The 19,652-nt window shown below is 37.5% G+C and overlaps 2 protein-coding genes across 3 annotated transcripts in view; both read left to right on the top strand.

Moving 5' to 3' along the window:
• Nucleotides 1-6,448, top strand: part of mcrs1 (microspherule protein 1) — a 16,913-nt gene extending 10,465 nt beyond the window's left edge. The window contains exons 10-15 of the mRNA XM_056468518.1: nt 2,438-2,466; nt 2,550-2,642; nt 2,866-2,948; nt 3,434-3,521; nt 4,935-5,062; nt 5,979-6,448. Of these exons, the coding sequence (XP_056324493.1) occupies nt 2,438-2,466; nt 2,550-2,642; nt 2,866-2,948; nt 3,434-3,521; nt 4,935-5,062; nt 5,979-6,065 (508 nt within the window). The 3' untranslated portion in view covers nt 6,066-6,448. The remainder of the gene's footprint in view (nt 1-2,437; nt 2,467-2,549; nt 2,643-2,865; nt 2,949-3,433; nt 3,522-4,934; nt 5,063-5,978) is intronic.
• Nucleotides 6,449-9,012: 2,564 nt separating this feature from the next.
• On the top strand, nt 9,013-19,423 carry suox (sulfite oxidase). 2 transcript variants are annotated; one of them, XM_056467765.1, is made up of 4 exons: nt 9,013-9,105; nt 14,204-14,270; nt 15,838-15,982; nt 17,917-19,423. In XM_056467765.1, the coding sequence occupies exons 2-4, from the start codon at nt 14,212-14,214 to the stop codon at nt 19,396-19,398; spliced, it is 1,686 nt and encodes a 561-aa protein (XP_056323740.1). In that variant the 5' UTR covers nt 9,013-9,105; nt 14,204-14,211; the 3' UTR covers nt 19,399-19,423. The 2 variants fall into 2 exon arrangements, with proteins under 2 accessions (XP_056323740.1, XP_056323739.1); XM_056467764.1 differs by having other exon boundaries at nt 15,790-15,982.
• The last annotated feature ends 229 nt before the right edge of the window (nt 19,424-19,652 follow it).

Genomic DNA, 19,652 nt, shown 5'->3' with positions numbered 1-19,652 from the left:
TTTTATGAGTTACTGAATCATTTATTGAAAAATCGATTAATGATGAATATGGGTTGCACAAATTATAGTGTTAGATTTCTACGTTTAGCATTATCAGCAACAGTAGAATCAGAAATCAGAATCAGAAAGAGCTTTATTGAATCAGAAAGAGCTTTACTGCCAGGTATGTTCACACATACGAGGAATTTGTTTTGGTGACAGAGCTTCTACAGTGCAACAGGATAACAGAGACAGGACAAATAACAGATAATAAAAATATTTTAAAAAATACAAGTAAGTAGTGAATGCAAATATACAGATTGACAAGTGTATGTACATGTTTATTACTATATACAATGTTATATGTGCAGCTGTTATGTGCAAATTGGCATGTAAAGTGTGTTGTTAAATAAGTGTATATGTGTATAGCAGTAGTGATGTTGGTTCCACAATTATTATCATCAAGTGTTCATGAGATGGATTGCCTGAGGGAAGAAACTGTTTCTGTGTCGGGCTGTTCTGGTGCGCAGTGCTCTGTAGCGTCGACCGGAAGGTAAAAGTTCAAAGAATCAGTGTGCTGGGTGTGAGGGGTCCAGAGTGATTTTGGCAGCCCTCCTGCTCGCTCTGGATAAGTACAGTTCTTGGGGAGTAAGAAGGGTTGTACCAGTGATTCGCTCAGCAGTCCGAACTATTCGACGTAGTCTTTGGAGATCGTATTTAGTAGCTGAGCTAAACCAGACAGTTAGTAGGAGAAACAGTGAATCTTTCACAGTTCTGAATATTTTACTATTATTTTTTATTCAGCAGATTATTTCTTATATTTATTTCAAATAAAATGACAGGTTCTATGTTATTTTTGTTAAAACCAAAAGTGTCTTGCAGTGCTGTTTTTGTAATTAATGGAAAGCAGCTGACATTTGACTCCTCCCCTTTTTGGCTGATCAGAAAAATGGTCCGATCCGTGACTAAAAAAACCATAAAGTGATCTGAACCGTGAGATTGGTGATCCATTACACCATGTAGAACTCACATTTTTAAAGCAGAATAACTGACTTCATCATTTTTTTTAGATACATATGTCTATTTAGCATGTTTTCCTTAATATCAGCAAACATATGGTATTTTAATGCTTTAAAAGAGTCAAATGTGTACATACAGCACCTTTAAGTTGTACTGGGATGAAATTGCATTGTAGAGAGAGAGAGAGAGGAAAAATGCCTACAAGTTGTTTTATAATTTTATTCAGAAATAAATGTTTGCAAAGTTTACACTTATATTGTGGCCTGAACTAGGGGTGGGCGGTACACCGGTGTCATAGTCATAACCGGTGTGACATTGCGCCACGACATGGGTTTTCTAATACCGTCAATACCGTAATAAATCAATTATGCGCCTTGAATGGCTGCATTTACATCAATAATAGCTCATTCTAAATAATAAGGCATTCAATTTTCTTCAAACGTTCAGTTGTGGTCTGAATACCTGTCCTTATACTACAGGGCTCGAAATTGCAACCATTTTGGTCGCATGAGCGCCTGAAATTTAATCTATGCGCCCTCATAATATATTTGGGAGCATTTGTGTGTCTGAATATAATGGTTGTCGTGCAATCTGATTTGATTTTCTCTAAAAACTTGCTGAATCGCTCTACCCTGCTGCTGTATTGGTTCATAGCTGTCAGTCACTCAACGCTTCCCGCTGTCAGATAACAGGGAGCTTTTGTTACTGCAGGAAATGCAAACGGCTGAAGAGTGAAAAGTGCACAGGTTTGCAAACCTCACCTAAAGTTATAATAATAATAATGGCGCAGATGACAGCGATCATGACATGAGGTAAATGTTGATCCGCCAGCTGAGATCAATCGAGTGTTTTCGGAGAAGGTGCCTGAATCTCGATGCGTTGCATTCACCGCGTGTTCAGCGCAAATGTCCACTAAATATAAAATCTAACACTGTACACATCATCGCCAAAGAAACTCACCTTTACTAAGTTTACACTAAAACTACGGCTCATAACAAAGAGCGGAATTGCGCCGGTGGTCATCATGAGAATCCTGCTCTGTCTGCTCATAAATTGGTGCGGCTGACTCGCCTGCTTTATTCCACCAACACAGAGAAATGAAGATCAGCTCATAACGAGACTGAGCATTTACAATGACCCAAACCAAAACTTTTAAAGAGTGATAGAAGTGAGACTTTCTTTTGTCTGTTCTTCCTTGAGATGTATATTATTTTGCTATTGAAAGTAACACCATGATATTATACCGTCACCGTTCAAAAGATGAAAAATACCGTGATATTAATTTTAGGTCATATCGCCCACCCCTAGCCTGAACAAATACATAATCTACACAGCATTTGGTATTCTGCTTCACATACTGTATTTGTGTCCCAAAGGCTCCCTTGCAGCTTTTTTTTATTATTGTGTCTCTGATCTAGTCTTTTTTCCTGTTCATCAGGGACAGCAGAGATGAAGTCTTAGAGCACGGTGAGTTATTTCATCCATCCTCTTGTTCGGTTTTTAAACATACTTCACTATTTGTGTGTTGTAATGATTTGTGTTTCCCGCAGAGCTGATGATCGCAGACCGACACCAGAAGCGTGAGATCAGACAGCTGGAGCAGGAGCTTCCTCGCTGGCAGGTTTTAGTGGACAGTATCACAGGTCAGATGTTTGCTTCTCTGTATTATATGTGAATTGGATGGATATGACATTCAATTGAATTCAATTCATCTTTATTTCTATATTAAGTGAAGGAAAAAAACTCAAGAGAAACCAGGCTCAATTGTGCACGACCAATTCTCCTCTGGGCAAACATCTTGTGCTGAGCTGCAGTCTAGGCGATGAGTGTGATTGTTTTAGTGATGGTGTGATGTCATTATTTCAGGCATGAACTCACCGGACTTTGATAATCAGACGCTGGCGGCTTTGCGTGGACGAATGGTCAGATATCTGATGAGATCCAGAGAGGTCAGTGAACTCGAGCTTTATTGAACACAGGAATAGTGTAGGAATTTTAGAAAGTCTGTTCCAGACATCGAAAGTCAAGGAGTTTTATATATTTTTGTCACAGAATATCAGGGACTTTTATTAGTCGTTTAAAAATGTACCTCCCATTTATCAAAATATCTGATTATTGTGGTCTAAATTTATTGATTTGAAAGATAATTTTCGCGAAATCTACCAGTATCAGTATTTACAGAATATCTTTGTGTTGTTTTGTTGTGAAAATATACACAAATTTACAGATTTGAGTCATGTTTCAGCCATAAATTTCTAAATTACCTTATTATTATTATTATTTTTTAATCTTATCTCAAATGTCCTCTGTTCGATTGTGGAGGAAATCTACTTTTTGTGAAGTGATATTTTTGTTGTGTTCATGTTGCTTGGATAATTAGTTAATGTAATGCGCTGTACATGTGGTTTCAATAAACATTTTGGATGTGTTTCAGATCACACTTGGTCGTGCTACTAAAGACAAGCAGATAGACGTCGATCTGTCTTTGGAAGGACCGGCGTGGAAGATCTCCAGAAAACAAGGTCGGACAGTGTGAAGTGCTGCATTTACAACCCCTTTTCCTCTCCATTTTAATATTTACAGATTTAGCTGTTGTCTTTATCTTTAAAGGTGCAGTATGTAAGTTTCACACCCAGTGGTTGAACTAGGTATTACATTCCTGGATCAAAACAAATGCAAGCGCAGGTTGCCAGATTGAGGAGCGAGTCTGACTTAAGTCGTGTTCTAAATTAATGCAACGGCAACCAATAGAGGGAATATTTTCCATATCAATAGGAGTTTTTGTTCTAACCAACACCTGGAATTGATATATTAGAAACGGCTTCTATTTATTGCAGCTGAACAACAGGATAAACTGTGATCACCTCAGGTACACCTCATGTGCTTTATTCAGTGTTAAATGCTAATAATGTGAGTTTGAATGCCCTACCATAACATGTATTGCCACACAACAGCAGATAGTTCACATCAGATCTTGAAAATAAAATAAACCATTTGAAATTGAACTTTAGAACAGTGAAATAATGCAAACCAACACATGTCAGTGATTCAGCATGCACATTTAATAATATTAAAGAGGTTTAATATGTATTCATTAGATTATAAATCTTACCATTTCATGAGTGAGTGCACTATTCTTTGCTTCAGAATGGCTGTATTTCAATTTCTGTCGTGTTTGTCTGGTGCAAACAGCCAAATTGCTCATCACTGCAAATCTTGTTGCATAGCATGTTGTTAGGACAGGTAGTTGCAATGTAACCTGCTCACCTGATGTTTTATATTATTTGCTAATTAATAACAACCTCGTGTGGACCTGAATCTGCATATTATTTCAGAGTCTGCTACTGTCCACCGGAGGTCGCATTTCAGTCACAGATGCGTGCTTTCAGAGCCTTTCTGACTGAATGAATGAAATGCGCGGTTTTTCAACCTGGGTGCTGAAATATAATTGGCTAAACTGGCATTGGGCAGTTAAAGGACCAAGACAAAGACAGCCGTTCCGACACGGAAAACATTTTCAAAGCCGAATATCTGACTTCAGCATTGTTTTTCAGATAAACAAGAATGTTCACTGAGCATGTTTCTGAAATATCTGCAAACATATTATGGTATTTTTATGCTTTAGAAGAGTAAAAACTTACATACAGCACCTTTTAGGAAATCTCATAGAACAAGAGTATGGTTCTCTGTCTATTGAGTAAATAAATTCATTTTTTGCAGTGTGCAAAGTTTTTATTCTCATAAATGAAAGATTATAATGCCCTTATTACGTCTCTTAATGTGATTCAGTCCGCAATGAGCGGTGTTTCTGCTTCTTTGGTTGTTAGATTAACATTGATGACTGACAGCAGAGCTGATTCACATCTGATACTCTCCCAACTGGACTTTTAAATCGCAATTTCAAGTGAATTAAATTGTTTGTTTTTTGACTCCAGGAATCATTAAACTGAAAAATAATGGAGATTTCTTCATTGCCAATGAAGGCCGAAGGCCCATTTATATTGATGGACGACCAGTTTTATCTGGAAACAAGTGGAAACTCAATAACAACTCTGTGATGGAAGTAAGTATACATCACTCACTGGATCAGTATTTATAAAATTATAGCTTAGAAAAAATTATATTTTGCCGTACAAAAAATGTAATCAAGATTAATTGAGCAGCGCTTTGTGATTAGCATAGTACAACAGTAGAGTTTCTTGATTATTACTCCTCATTCACATGGGGCGTCAGCGTCAATGCTTCCTATTCACTTTGAATGGGTGATGTCAAGCATTGGCAAACTGAATTGTGGATCCATCAGCGCCGCTTCAGCAGCATTGCTCGCTGCAGAAGTTGGGAATTTCTCAACTTTTCAAGCCCCAATGTTAGCGTCAGCCAATCAGATCGCTTTATGCAAATACCCCAGCTCAGACAGTAGCCGATTGCGCACTAATTTCATTGGCTGATGCTGCTGTGACGATCGCATCAGCCCCAACTTCAGACATGCTCTCCGTCAAGCGTTGATGCTGAAGCCCCATGTGAATCGGGAATTATGCTAGATTGAGAGTATAGTTGCTAGCAATATTGCCCTTGAATATAGTAACTTTTAATTTTCCATAAGTTTTATTACACATTGTAACTACAGAAGAGTCGAGCTTTAAATAGGAAAATTATCAAAACTTTTTTTTTTTTTTTTTTGAACGAAATGCTAACGGTCTAATCCGATTCAATTCATTATGCTAAGCTAAGCTAAATGTTCTCGCCACAAGAAATCAGCTGAAAGGATTTAATAATATTGGAACGTTAGAATTTCAATCAAAAAAAAAAGCTTTGATCATTGAGTTTTCCTTTAAGATGTAAAGTGAAAGCATTACAGAGCATCAGATGGTCTCTGATACAATACAACTATAAAAACAACACTTTAATCTCTGAATGCTTTGGCACAGTCAGTAGTGATTTTCTACAAGGCTATGCTGACCTGTGTTCGTTTTCTCCAGATTGCAGGTCTGCGCTTTGTGTTTCTGATCAATCAGGAGTTGATTTCTCTCATTAAAGCTGAAGCTGCGAAGATGAACCAGCCATGATGGAAAAACCCACCAGTTCACTTTCCATTAAATCTGTAAACGAGACAGGAGACGAACTCTAATATCTCTTTACCTCTGACCAGAAGACCTTCAGCACAGCAAACAACTGAGCCCAGATCTGTTGGAGGAAAATCAGGTGGAGAGTCAATATGCCTGTCACTAAAGGCACATTCAGACGGAAAGAAGAGTGTGTGTGTGTGTGTGTGTGTGTGGTAGGATTGTTGTTTTCAGCTCGTGTGTTTTGTTAAATTGTATATTTGGGTTTGTTTGTAATGAAATCTCAGTTAAGCTTGTATTGTCCGATCTAAGACAGTACGCTAATATTCTGCCAAGACAGAACTAGTGTAAATATATTCATAGATTAAAGCAGAGCAGTGTTTTAACAGTTGTTGTTCATGGTTCTGTTTGATTTCAGCAACATGTTAAGATTTTGGAGTAAAAATCAAAACAATACTTTGGACTTTGCATTAAGCCAATGGTCTCAAACTGGATTGCTGGAGGGCTGCAGCTCTGCATAGATTATCTCCAACCATCTCCAACTCACACCTGCTTAAAGCTGCGGTCACACTGGGCTTTTCCTCCCATAGATTTCCATTCATACGCACGCGAATGCGTCAGAGCGGAGACGCAGGGTCATGCGTTAAATTTCGTATGTCACTGCAGTGCAAAGTTCAAACTTGGTGAACTCTGACCTGCGAAATCGCATCACTTGCCTGCGTGAGACCAATCGAGGATCTAAACAGGACCTCTCTGGACAGAAATTTAAAACATGGAGCAATCGCTGTGTTTTTTAAATGTCTAATCATCTTGTTTAATCCCGCCCCTTTTCACAGCGTCGTGCGACAGAATTTCGTGTGACCGCAGCTCAATAGTCTCTAGTAATTTTGAACACCATGATTAGTTGAATCAGCTGTGTGTGATTAGGATTGGAGCAAGACTGTGCAGAGCTGCGGCCCTCCAGGATTCCAGTTTGAGACCTTTGTATTAAACTAATGTCATAAGATCACAATTAACCTGCTGTACACTTAAAGGTACAGTGAAATTACAATAACGTTTTTTTAGATGTCAGTCTTTTATGATGTCTATAAGCTAGTGTGGAACAAAGCCGAGACCAAATTAGCATTCAGAAGATATAAAGCTGGTATAAACACGTAAAGCTTGTAGTTTGTCACTTCCGCCTAAATGGATTAACGGTTTATTTACGTCACCTCATACTTCAGTTTCTCATCAAATCATAACCAATCAGATGCTCTCTAGTATCTGACATGCCCCGCCCCCTTCAAGACGCTTCACATTTGATGCACTTGAGCTCAACCACTCTCACTGGGAGAGCTGTGATAAAACTAAACACTATTGGCTGCTTTTTTAAAAGGGGAGGGTCTACTCTGTCTTTCAGATTTGATTACGTCAAACATCGAATAAAATATTCTAAGCACATCACAGGACCTTTACAAAAAATAATGAAATTAGCTGTTCACATTTAGGCATTTGAGAACTAGACAATTATAATGAAACATTTTTAATGCTTTTCAAAGTCGCTTCCACACTAAAGCTGCATTTATTTAATCACAAATACAATTAAAAGTGAAATGTTCTACTGTTAAACTTTAAAATAACTTCTATTTTATAATGAATACAATTTAATTTACTTCCTTCAATAAAAAAAACTATAGTATTTTACCAGTTTTTAATGAAACCTTTTAATGACTATAGATGTTTTGTTCCTATAGCAACTATAGAATTACCACAACAGATTAATTCGGGTACTTTACTATAGTATGGTTTAAAGACACTAAAGTATTTACTACAAATTACTATAGTATTTCATCATGTAGGGAAATCCATGTAATTTTAGGTTCAGTGATTTACAAAAGTTTAACCAGTGAGATCCAGTTGACATCAGCAGTTAAAGCGAAAGAGAACTCCACAGTTTAATCATTCATTCACACAAGATTCTTCACATTGTGTGTGTGGGTGTGTGTGTGTGTGTGAGAGAGAGAGTGTGAGTGAGTGATGTAACAACAGATCTGTAAATTAATTATTTCCTGCTTCTTCAGTCAATCGCTAAACCAGCTTCTCCAGAAAGACTAACTGCGGATCTTCATGTTGTGCACGTTTCTTGTCCTTATACTTCATGCTAGTGTTTTGATTTTTTTGTCATTAATGGTGAAAAATAATGGTGCTTTCTTATTATTACGTATAATTAAAATCAGAATTATTTGCCCCCTTTAAATTTTTATTTTTTAATATTTCTCAAATGGTGTTGAACAGAGCAAGGAAATTTTCACAGTATGTCTGATAATATTTTTTCTTCTGGAGAAAGCCTTATTTGTTTTATTTTGGTGAGAATAAAAGCAGATTTTAATTTTTAAAAAACATTTTAAGGTCAAAATTATTAGCCCCTTTAAGCTATATTTTTTCCCAGATAGTCTACAAAACAAACCATCGTTATACAATGACTTGCCTAATTACCCTAACTTGCCTAGTTATTCAGACCTCCTTCATACGATTTGATCATATCAGATTTATAATGAGTTTTGTATCTCCACATAAAGTCATACACTTGTTTTTATGATTGCTGAGGAGGGAGCTAACGCTTGAGCAGGATAAATCAGTTTTGATAGATATTCAACCTTGGATAAAAGAATTCCTCCAGAATATTAAATATCTCTCTGTAGCCAGTAAGTTACGATACCATTAGCTTTATGTACTCTATTTACAACATTTTCTTTGATGTTAATTTTTGAGTCCTTGGAAATTATAATGCCTTAATATTTCAGTTTCTTTTACTGGGATGTTATACAGGGATAGATCTTGACTGGGGTGTAGAGCTAAAAGTTTTGTTTTGATTTGCTCCGACTTCCATATGTATACTTCTGAATTGTGATGATGCGGCGTTCGCGTCATCACGTCACACTCCTGCGTCCGTCCACTCGCTCCAGGGCAGCGGCGAGAGAGAAGGAAAAAAAGGAGAATCTGCGGATCAACATCGCGAACTCATGGCGTTTTCTGCTTCTCCGGGGACTGAAGTTTAATTACAGTAAGAAAACACTCTTACAAACTGTTCACGAAACGAATTCAACGCAAATCTTGTGTGTGTGTGTATGTGAGCGAGTGTCTGTTTATTGAGGAATACTTGGATGGGCTGATAGTAACAGACTGTAGAATAGGTTTCTCTTAAAGGGGCTTTGATAGTAATTCGTTTCTCTGAGGTTAAGTTGGTTTTACATTAGCATATTCGCACTTTCTCCTTAATATAATTTCAGAAAAGCATTGTTTCCAAATTCTAAATAGGTAAATCACATTAGCAGTCAATGACTATCAAAGTAACGTACTGTTCACGGTCAATTAAATAGTGATAATGTTGTTTTGAAGTCATATTAACATGCCATTTCAGATCAAATGTTCAAAGCAGCGTGATAAACGATATAGATAGCGTGCTGCAAGTTGTCGCTGTGATACATTTCACAAAAGTCAACTAACGTTATCACGGTGTGTGTATGCGTGTGTGTGTGTGTGTGTGTGTGTGTGTGTGTGTGTGTGTGTGACAAAGTTATCGATTTTTGTTTTATGCGAAAATCTTTAGAATATGAGGTAAAAATCAGATAGACAGAAAGAAAGATAGATAGACAAACAGAGAGACACACACATAGATAGATAGATAGATAGATAGATAGATAGATAGATAGATAGATAGATAGATAGATAGATAGATAGATAGATAGATATACAGATAAATAGGCAGACAGATGGATAGACATATAGATAGATAGATAGATAGATAGATAGATAGATAGATAGATAGATAGATAGGTAGACAGACAGATACACGCATAGATGGATAGATAGACATACAGATAAATAGACAGATAGGTAGACAGACAGACATAGATAGATAGATAGATAGATAGATAGATAGATAGATAGATAGATAGATAGATAGATAGATAGATAGATAGATAGATAGATAGATAGATAGATAGATAGATAGATAGATGGATAGATAGATGGACGGATAGACATACAGATAGATAGACATATAGATAGATAGACAGACAGACAGACATACAGATAAATAGACAGACAGACAGACAGATAGATGGATAGACAGACATATAGATAGACAGACAGACAGACAGACAGACACACACGGATAGATAGATAGATAGATAGATAGATAGATAGATAGACAGATAGATAGACATACAGATAAATAGACAGGCAGACATAGAGACAGACAGACAGATACACGTAGACAGACAGAAAGATAGACAGGTTTGACCTTAAAGTAAAATATAAACTATATTTGAGATTTAACCTCAGAATTTTGTCAGAAAGATAACTTATAAACCTGCAATTGCAAGAAATATTTAGTTTTGAGCTGAAACGATCAGAATTGCGAGATGTAAACACACAGTTGCAACGAAAATTAAAGAACTGTCAGACAAATGTGTAGCCTGTAATATTCAAAGTCAGAATTAGTTAGAAAACCAGTCTTATTCACAGTTCTGACAAAAAATAAATAAATGGTGAGAAACTGAGGATTATGAGAAATAAACTCAGAATTAGTCGCAGTTGTGTCATAAATCTGAGAAAGGAAAAGTGATAGTTTTGCAGGAGAAAAAAAAAAGGAAAAAAAAAAGATTTGTTTTGCGCCAACAAAATCTGAATTGTGAGATGGAAACTCAAATTTGTGAGAAATAAAATCAGAATTACATTTTTATTTAAACAGCTGGCAAACAGAATATATAGTACTAAACAAGTTTTTCAGTCAGTCTTAATATTGTGTAAATGAGTTTTTCAATTTTTAGATTAAGTGGACTAAAAATACTCTGACCCAAACCAGATTAAGTAAAAAAAAAAAAAAAAGCATTGTTTTTTTTTATTTTTATTTTGGCTTCTTAAAGTGATAGTTCACCTAAAACTGAAAACCCTGTCATCATTCATTCACTTGTCACAAACTTGTTTGGATTTCTTCTGTTTAAAAGAAAATTGACTTCCATTGACTTTCATAATATTTGCTTTTCCTATGATCTCAATAGTTACAGGTTTGTAACATTCTTCAAAATATCTTCTTTTGTGTTCAACAGAAGAAAAATTATGTAGAACCACGTGAGAGTAAATTTGTGAACTAGCCCTTTAATGCGGTCAAGTTGTGGAAAAGGCTGAGTAAGATTATCCACTGTTGCTTCAACAGTCGGGTTCCTATTTTTTTGTTGTTTTTTTGTACACAAGAACTGCACGTACCAGAACAAATGTATTATGACACAATCATGTCAGTCCAAACATATTTTGCAACTCATTCCAAACCCTAAATGTTTCTTTGGTTTGGCTTGTTTACTACGTGGCTTTTGTTCGATAGATTTATTTCCGAGAGATCTGGAGTCTTTCTGTTTGACTCGGCCGCCTCGCTTCTTATCATGTGCAAATATGTGTTTATGGCGGCTCATAAACCGTTTTAAAACCAGTAGCCCGTGCAGTGCATGTAGGCTATCAGTGAGATAAGCTTCATAGACTGTAGTCTTCAGTCAATCAGATCTCTACGGATATACGGTAGAAGTCAGAATCATTCGCCCTCCTGTGAATTATTTTTTCTATTTCAAATTATATTTAACTGAGCAAGGAATTTTTCCACTGTATTTCCTATCATTTTTTTTTTAGGAATGCTCTGAGCAGGATTTTTGCAACCGATACCGAGTACCAATTCCTTGTCATGGTGATCGGGCGATACTGAGTACCAATTCCTTGTCATGGTGATCGGTCGATACTGAGTACCAATTCCTTGTCATGGTGATCGGTCGATACCGAGTACCAATTCCTTGTCATGGTGATCAGTCGATACCGAGTACCAATTCCTTGTCATGGTGATCGGTCGATACCGAGTACCAGTTCCTTGTCCTGGTGATCGGTCGATACCGAGTACCAATTCCTTGTCATGGTGATCGGTTGATACCGAGTACCAATTCCTTGTCATGGTGATCGGTTGATACCGAGTACCAATTCCTTGTCATGGTGATCGGTCGATACTGAGTACCAATTCCTTATCATGGTGATCGGTCGATACCGAGTACCAATTCCTTGTCATGGTGATCGGTCGATACCGAGTACCAATTCCTTGTCCTGGTGATCGGTCGATACCGAGTACCAATTCCTTGTCCTGGTGATGGGTCGATACCGAGTACCAATTCCTTGTCATGGTGATCGGTTGATACCGAGTACCAATTCCTTGTCATGGTGATCGGTTGATACCGAGTACCAATTCCTTGTCATGGTGATCGGTCGATACTGAGTACCAATTCCTTATCATGGTGATCGGTCGATACCGAGTACCAATTCCTTGTCATGGTGATCGGTCGATACTGAGTACCAATTCCTTATCATGGTGATCGGTCGATACCGAGTACCAATTCCTTGTCATGGTGATCGGTCGATACTGAGTACCAATTCCTTGTCATGGTGATCGGTCGATACCGAGTACCAATTTCTTGTCATGGTGATCGGTCGATACCGAGTACCAGTTCCTTGTCATGGTGATCGGTCGATACCGAGTACCAGTTCCTTGTCATGGTGATCGGTCGATACCGAGTACCAGTTCCTTGTCATGGTGATCGGTCGATACCGAGTACCAGTTCCTTGTCATGGTGATCGGTCGATACCGAGTACCAGTTCCTTGTCATGGTGATTGGTCGATACTGAGTACTAATTCCTTGTCATGGTGATCGGTCGATACCGAGTACTAATTCCTTGTCATGGTGATCGGTCGATACCGAGTACCAGTTCTGATGCTTCAAGCTTTATAATGCATAAAGCACATTTTCCCTTTAAGTATGATAATTATGTGGAGATCTCTCCTTACCTAAGAGAATAAATGAAGGATTCTGCATATAATCCCTCAAACATGTCTCTTATAACCATTTAGTGTAGATATATCATGGACAAAAGCAGCTTCACAGAAAATAATAGATAAAACAGCTTAATAAAATGGTAAGGAAAATGACTAACATGGCAATTTATAGTTCAAAATGTCTTGAAGAAAAAATTTGAAGCGCATATTTGATGCATAAGAAGTTAAAATGCACAACTATAAATCCATTACTTCTTTACTAAAAGGAAATAGGCCTATAAACTACTGTTTATTGCAGTAAGTGTATTAGAAAAAGTTCCATTATTAAGTAAGTTAAAATTATTATGATTTTTTTATTTCCCTAGTATTTCCAGCCAGGTTTTAATGTACTTGCAACACTGTTAAAACCAAAACTTTCAGTTTTTATATGTAAAAACACCAAAATACATTCAAGGCCATTAAATTGTAAACTCTTAAACAAACACTTGTGATTGGTTCATGAGAACGGCAAGATAATCGAGTACCGATCGAGTCATAAAATGTGATTATCGGCCAATACTGATCTTCTTCAATCGGAGCATCCCTAATATTTTTTCTTCTGGAGAAAGTCTGATTTGTTTTATTTCGGCTAGAATAAAAGCAGTTTTAAATGTTTTAAAAACCATTTTAAGGGCAATATTATGAGCCCTGTTAAGCAATATATTTTTTCAATTGGCTACAGACCAAACCGTTGTTATGATACCAAACTTGCCATATTTGGGCAAACTTCCTGTCCGCCATATTGATTTTGTTCAAAAAATTCTTATACAAACTCCTCCTAGACTGATTGCCAAAAGATCACCAAATTTAACTTGGATCATCGTCAGACTATGATGACGGAAGTTTTGTGAAATTCGTTTTAATAGGTGAAACGTTATTTGTTTATGGCTCCGATAAATGTGCTGGTATAATGTCAAACTGCATCTGAGGCTGTCTCTCTGCAACGCTTAAATATATTGACACCAAACTTTAGGTTCTTCATTGTCAGACCATACAATAAATACGATAGATGTATTCAAAACCGCATTATTTCACTTGGTCTGATGCTCCTTACTATCCTTGGCTCATATATGTATATGTGTATATGTATGTATGTATGTCAGTATATATATATAGATATGTATATGTATGTATGTATGTGTGTATGTATGTATGTCAGTATATATATAGATATGTATGTATGTGTGTGTATATGTGAGCATTAAATCAAGTGATTAAATTGATTTTTGTCCTTGTTCTTTTCCTCTTTTCTCAGAAAGTACAATGCAGCACCTAAAGCCTTGCCAAGGTCTTTCACAGCTCTTCCTTATCAGAAGTCAAAGGTAATTCTGCCATTTCAGATAAACCTTTGTTCCATATCATTTAAGCACATCTAAATAAGACATATCAAGGACATAATCAGGGTTCACGGAGTCTGATTCCCCAACATCCCTCACTGATTTTCTTATTCAGAGTCTTATTTCTAGTCCAAATATCTAAAAATTCTTAAATCAAGAAGCATTTTCTAGACAAGCAAACGTATAGTCTTGTTTTCAGAAATAATGTGACAAAAGTAAGCCAGTTTCTCCTTAAAACAAGCAAAATAATCTGACATAAGATTAGTTTGCTTACACTACTGGCAGATTTTTTTGTATTAGAAAAAAACTGACTTAATTTTGTCATATTATTTCTGAAAACAAGACAGTATTTATTACTTGTCTAGAAAATGCTTGTTGATTTGAGAATTTTTAGTTATTTGAACTAGAAACAAACAAGTTAAAAAAGCATATTTTGCTGTGCTGCAGGGGAAACAAACAATAGAAATGGTTTCCACAATAAATATCAATTAAAACATTACAAACCATCACATTTCAATCACTAAATCCAGTACATTTGAATGGTTTCTAGTGTCATTTTGGATTAATTCCATTAGGATTTATTGTTTTTTAACATGCAACCAATAGAATACAGAAAAATGACCAGCACACACCCCAAACACATTACAGTTTGCATTTAAAACCACTATAGTACTCATTTTAACCATTAAAATGGCTGCAAATCCTATTCCAAATCCAATCCTCCTGGTTTCCGTTGTTGTTTCAAATTAAATGTTGTTATTTAGCAGGGATTGCCCGTTGATTGAAAGGGATAGTTCACCTAAAAATGAACATTTCCTCATCATTTACCCACACTTAAGTGGTTGTGAACTTCTGTTAAGCATGAAACAAGATATATTGAAGAATGTTGTAAAAAAGCAGCCATAGTAGAAAAAAAATACTATGGATGTCAATGACTGTTTTTTTCTAGCGTTATTCAGTATATCTTGTTTTGGGTTTAACAGAAATTCAGAAAGTATGAGTGAGCATTGTTCACTTTGGGTAAACTCTCACTTTAATGATTCACAAGGTCACATTCTTTGAAACACTCCTTCATGAACTTCATTTATTCATTACTTTTCCTTCGACTCAGTCCCTTATTTTTAAGGGGTCACCACAGCAGAATGAACCGCCTACTATTCCGACACATTTTTTATGCAGCGGATGCCCTTCCAGCCGCAACCCAGTACTGGGAAACACCCATACACACTCATTCACATACACTACGGCCAATTTAGTTTATTCAACTCGCCTATAGCGTATGTGTTTGGACTGTGGGGGAAACCGGAGCACCAACATGAGGAGAACATGCATACTCCACACAGGAATGCCAACTGACTCAGCCGGGTCTCGAACCAGCAACCTTCTTGCTGTGAGGCGACAGTGCTAACCACTGAGCCACCTGCCTTTTCGTGAACTTAAGCGTATTACAAATAATGATGCTTGTATATATGAATGTGTTGCTTTTGTATCTCTCATCAATAAGTTCCAGGATTTCAAAGGGCATTATCCCGCTGTTGTCCGTTTGGGATAGGCATCTGTCCTCTCGCTGGAGGAGCTCTGGTGGTCATGGAGGGCAGAAATTCTTCAATAATAATGGGCAGAAGTTTCGATTTGCTCTGGCAGGGCTGCTGGCCGGTACTGGAGCTGTTCTGGCCTATAAGCTCCACCAAAGCAAGGTGAGATGTTAAATATTTAATATCTAATACTAATTAAATATAAATGTATATATATTTTTTATTCATTAATATTTTTATATTAATATATAATATTAATATTAATGTGTTATTATTAATATTAATGTATAATTAAATACATTATTAAAAATCCCTATAAATCTATAACCCTATAACATTATTAATCCAACTCTTTTAATCGTTTAAATTTAAGTCAAACATGACCCTTGAGGGTGAAAGGTAAAACAAACATTATAGAACTTTAATGCAAACATGTTGGAAACGCGCATGCCCCTTTCTGTTAATATAGATGTGAAAATGGACTGCAGTCAATCATTAGTGAATTCAAGGTCAACAGTTTAACCAGTCTGACTGTGTGCAAGATCTCACAGGGCTCATATAATACAATCTAACATGCAACAGACTGTTAAAAGGCATAAAAACCCACACCATGCCATTTAGCTTTATGTCTTATTGAGCAATATTTACTTTATTGTCATTTAGTATGCGTGTGTGTGCGTGTGCGCGTATGTATGTATGTAGGGGTAGGTGGGGGTATACTATATGTACACTACCTGACAAAAGTCTTGTCGCCTATCCAAGTTTTAGGAATAACAAATAATACAACAAATAATAACTTGATCTCTAATGTCCTTGCTCTGTTAAACATCATTAGGGAAATATTTAAGAAGGAAAAAATTTCAATGGAGGGGCTAATAATTCATACTTCAACTGTATACATACATACATACACACACTACCTGACAAAAGTTGTGTCGCCTATCCAAGATTTAGGAAAAACATATAATATCTTCTAGCTGATCATTTGCTATCAGAAGTGGCTTATATGAAAGGTAAAGGCCTCTAGATTACGCTTATTTTACCAAAATAAAATATGATCATGCCTTGATTTTTAATTATTTCATTAGGACAGTAAGGTCTGACTTTACTTAGACAAAAGTCTGGTCACTGAACAGAAATAATGTCCAGTATAGAATATAAAGTCATGGTGCAGTGGAAACAGAATGAATATTGTGTCTGACTCCATCATGAGCTTGGAGGACTGCATCCATACATCTCTGCAATGACTCAAATCACTGATTAATAAAGTCATCTGGAATGACAAAGAAAGCGTTCTTGCAGGACTCCCAGAGTTCATCAAGAGTCTTTGGATTCATCTTCAAAGACTCCTCCTTCATCTTACCCCAGACATGCTCAATAATCTCTGGTGACTGGGGAGGCTGAAGTATGAGAAGGAGCGCTATCCTGCTGAAGAATTTGCCCTCTCCTGTGGTTTGTAATGTAATGGGCAGCACAAATGTCTTGACACCTCAGGCTGTTGATGTTGCCATCCACTCAGCAGATCTCTCGCACGCCCCCATACTGAATGTAACCCCAAACCATGATTTTTCCTTCACCAAACTTGACTGATTTCTATCAGAATCTTGACTCCATGTGTGTTCCAGTAGGTCTTCTGCAGTATTAGTGATGATTGGGATGCTGTTCAACAGATGATTCATAGAAAAATCGACCTTCTGCCACTTCTGATCAACTAGAAGTCAAGTTATTATTTGTTGCTCTTACAACTGGGATTGATAAGTGCATAAGTGCATGTGTAAATGCGTGTATGGGTGTTTCCCAGTACTGGGTTGTGGTTAGAAGGGCATCCACTGCATAAAACATATGCTGGAATAGTTGGAAAATCATTCCGCTGTGGCGACCCCTGATAAATAAGGGACTAAGCCGAAGGAAAATGAATGTATGTGTTCAACAGAAGAAACTCATGAATGTTTGAAACAATTAAAGGATGCATAAATGATGGCAGAATTTTCATTTTTGGTTGAACTTTCCATTTAAATGTCATATATCAATTAATATTTCAAAAAGTATTGTTAAAAACTCTACAGACACTTATTTTATTGTTCATTTGTATTCAGGTTCAGTGGGCAGCTTCTTCAGTCCAGTTACCAGTAACTTCAGCTCCTCCCGTTTACACTCTTGAAGAAGTCACAAAGCACCGTTCCCTTGACAATGGTGTCTGGGTCACCTATAAAGGAGAAGTCTACGACATCACAGAGTTTGTGTCCATGCACCCCGGTGGCGATAAAATACTTCTGGCTGCAGGAGGCGCTCTTGAGCCCTACTGGGCATTATATGCAGTCCACAAAGAAGAGCACGTCCTAGAAATCCTCTCCGAGTACAAAATTGGTGTTCTTAATCCAGAAAGCCTAAAGAGGCAGGAAAGCACCGACCCATTAGACCCTTACTCTGGTGAGCCCAATCGCCACCCCGCTCTTCAGATCAACAGTTTAAAACCTTTCAATGCCGAACCACCAGCTTCTGTACTGGCTGATAGCTACATCACACCATCGGCCATCTTTTTTAAGCGCAACCATCTTCCGGTGCCAAAGGTAGATCCTGAAACCTACAGACTAGAGATCGAGGGTCTTCCTAGTGGAGTTGTGTCTGTTACACTAAGCGAGTTGAAATCTTGTTTTCCGAAACGTACAATTACGGCAACACTTCAATGCGCTGGTAACCGTCGATCCGAGATGAACAAAGTCAAACAAGTAAAAGGACTCAATTGGGGAATTGCTGCAATAAGCAACGCAACATGGTCCGGTGCAAGTCTCCGAGATGTACTCATTCACTACGGGTTTACGCCAGAAGTCGCAATCAATGCTAAACATGTCCAGTTTGAAGGATTAGACAAGGATGTGACTGGAACTGCATACGGTGCTTCGATTCCACTCAACAAAGCAATAAGTGAAGAAGGAGATGTTCTTCTTGCATATGAGATGAATGGAGAAGATCTTCCGCCGGATCACGGGTATCCAGTAAGAGTGGTCGTACCTGGAGTTGTCGGAGCCCGAAATGTCAAATGGCTCGGAAGAATTGTGGTAAGCGATGAAGAAAGCAAGAGTCACTGGCAGCAGAATGATTACAAAGGCTTCTCTCCTGGTACCGACTGGGACACGGTGGACTTCAAATCAGCGCCGGCAATTCAAGAGCTCCCTATACAGTCGGCAGTTACGCACCCTGCTGAGGGAACATCAGTGGAGCGTGGAGATCAGGAGGTGACTGTTAAAGGCTATGCATGGAGTGGAGGGGGAAGGGAGGTTGTTAGAGTTGATGTCTCGATTGATGGAGGGAACGCATGGCATGTTGCTAAACTTCGTAGTAGTGATTTGGAACAAAACCCTGCTCCTGGAAGAGCTTGGGCTTGGAAGCTGTGGGAGATTGACGTCCCGCTGCCTGATGCAGCCAAAGAGCTGGAGATTGTATGCAAAGCTGTGGACAATAGTTATAATACGCAACCTGACACTGTAGCCCCTATTTGGAATCTACGAGGGGTACTTAGCAATGCGTGGCATCGAGTAAAGGTTAAGGTAAAAGATGATTTGAAAGACCAAATATAGCCTTGAAAAGCTGGGATTTTGTCACAATGCAAATTTTATTTTTTATGTAGAGTTTTTGTCTTGTTTCTAGTCCAAATATCAAAAAATCCCTAAATCAAGAAGCGTTTTCTTGACAAGTGAAAATGAATTGTTTTGATTTCAAAAATATTGAATATAAATTGAGTTTTTGCCTCTAAACAAGCAAAACAATCTTGTTTTCGAAATTGAAATAAGACAGAGGTAACCAATGAAGAAAGCAAGAGTCACTGGCAGCA

Source organism: Danio aesculapii, chromosome 11 (assembly GCF_903798145.1).
Source record: "Danio aesculapii chromosome 11, fDanAes4.1, whole genome shotgun sequence".
In the NCBI taxonomy this organism is placed as follows: domain Eukaryota; kingdom Metazoa; phylum Chordata; class Actinopteri; order Cypriniformes; family Danionidae; genus Danio; species Danio aesculapii.
Note: the sequence above shows the minus strand (reverse complement) of the source record. Positions and strands in the feature narration are given on the sequence as shown.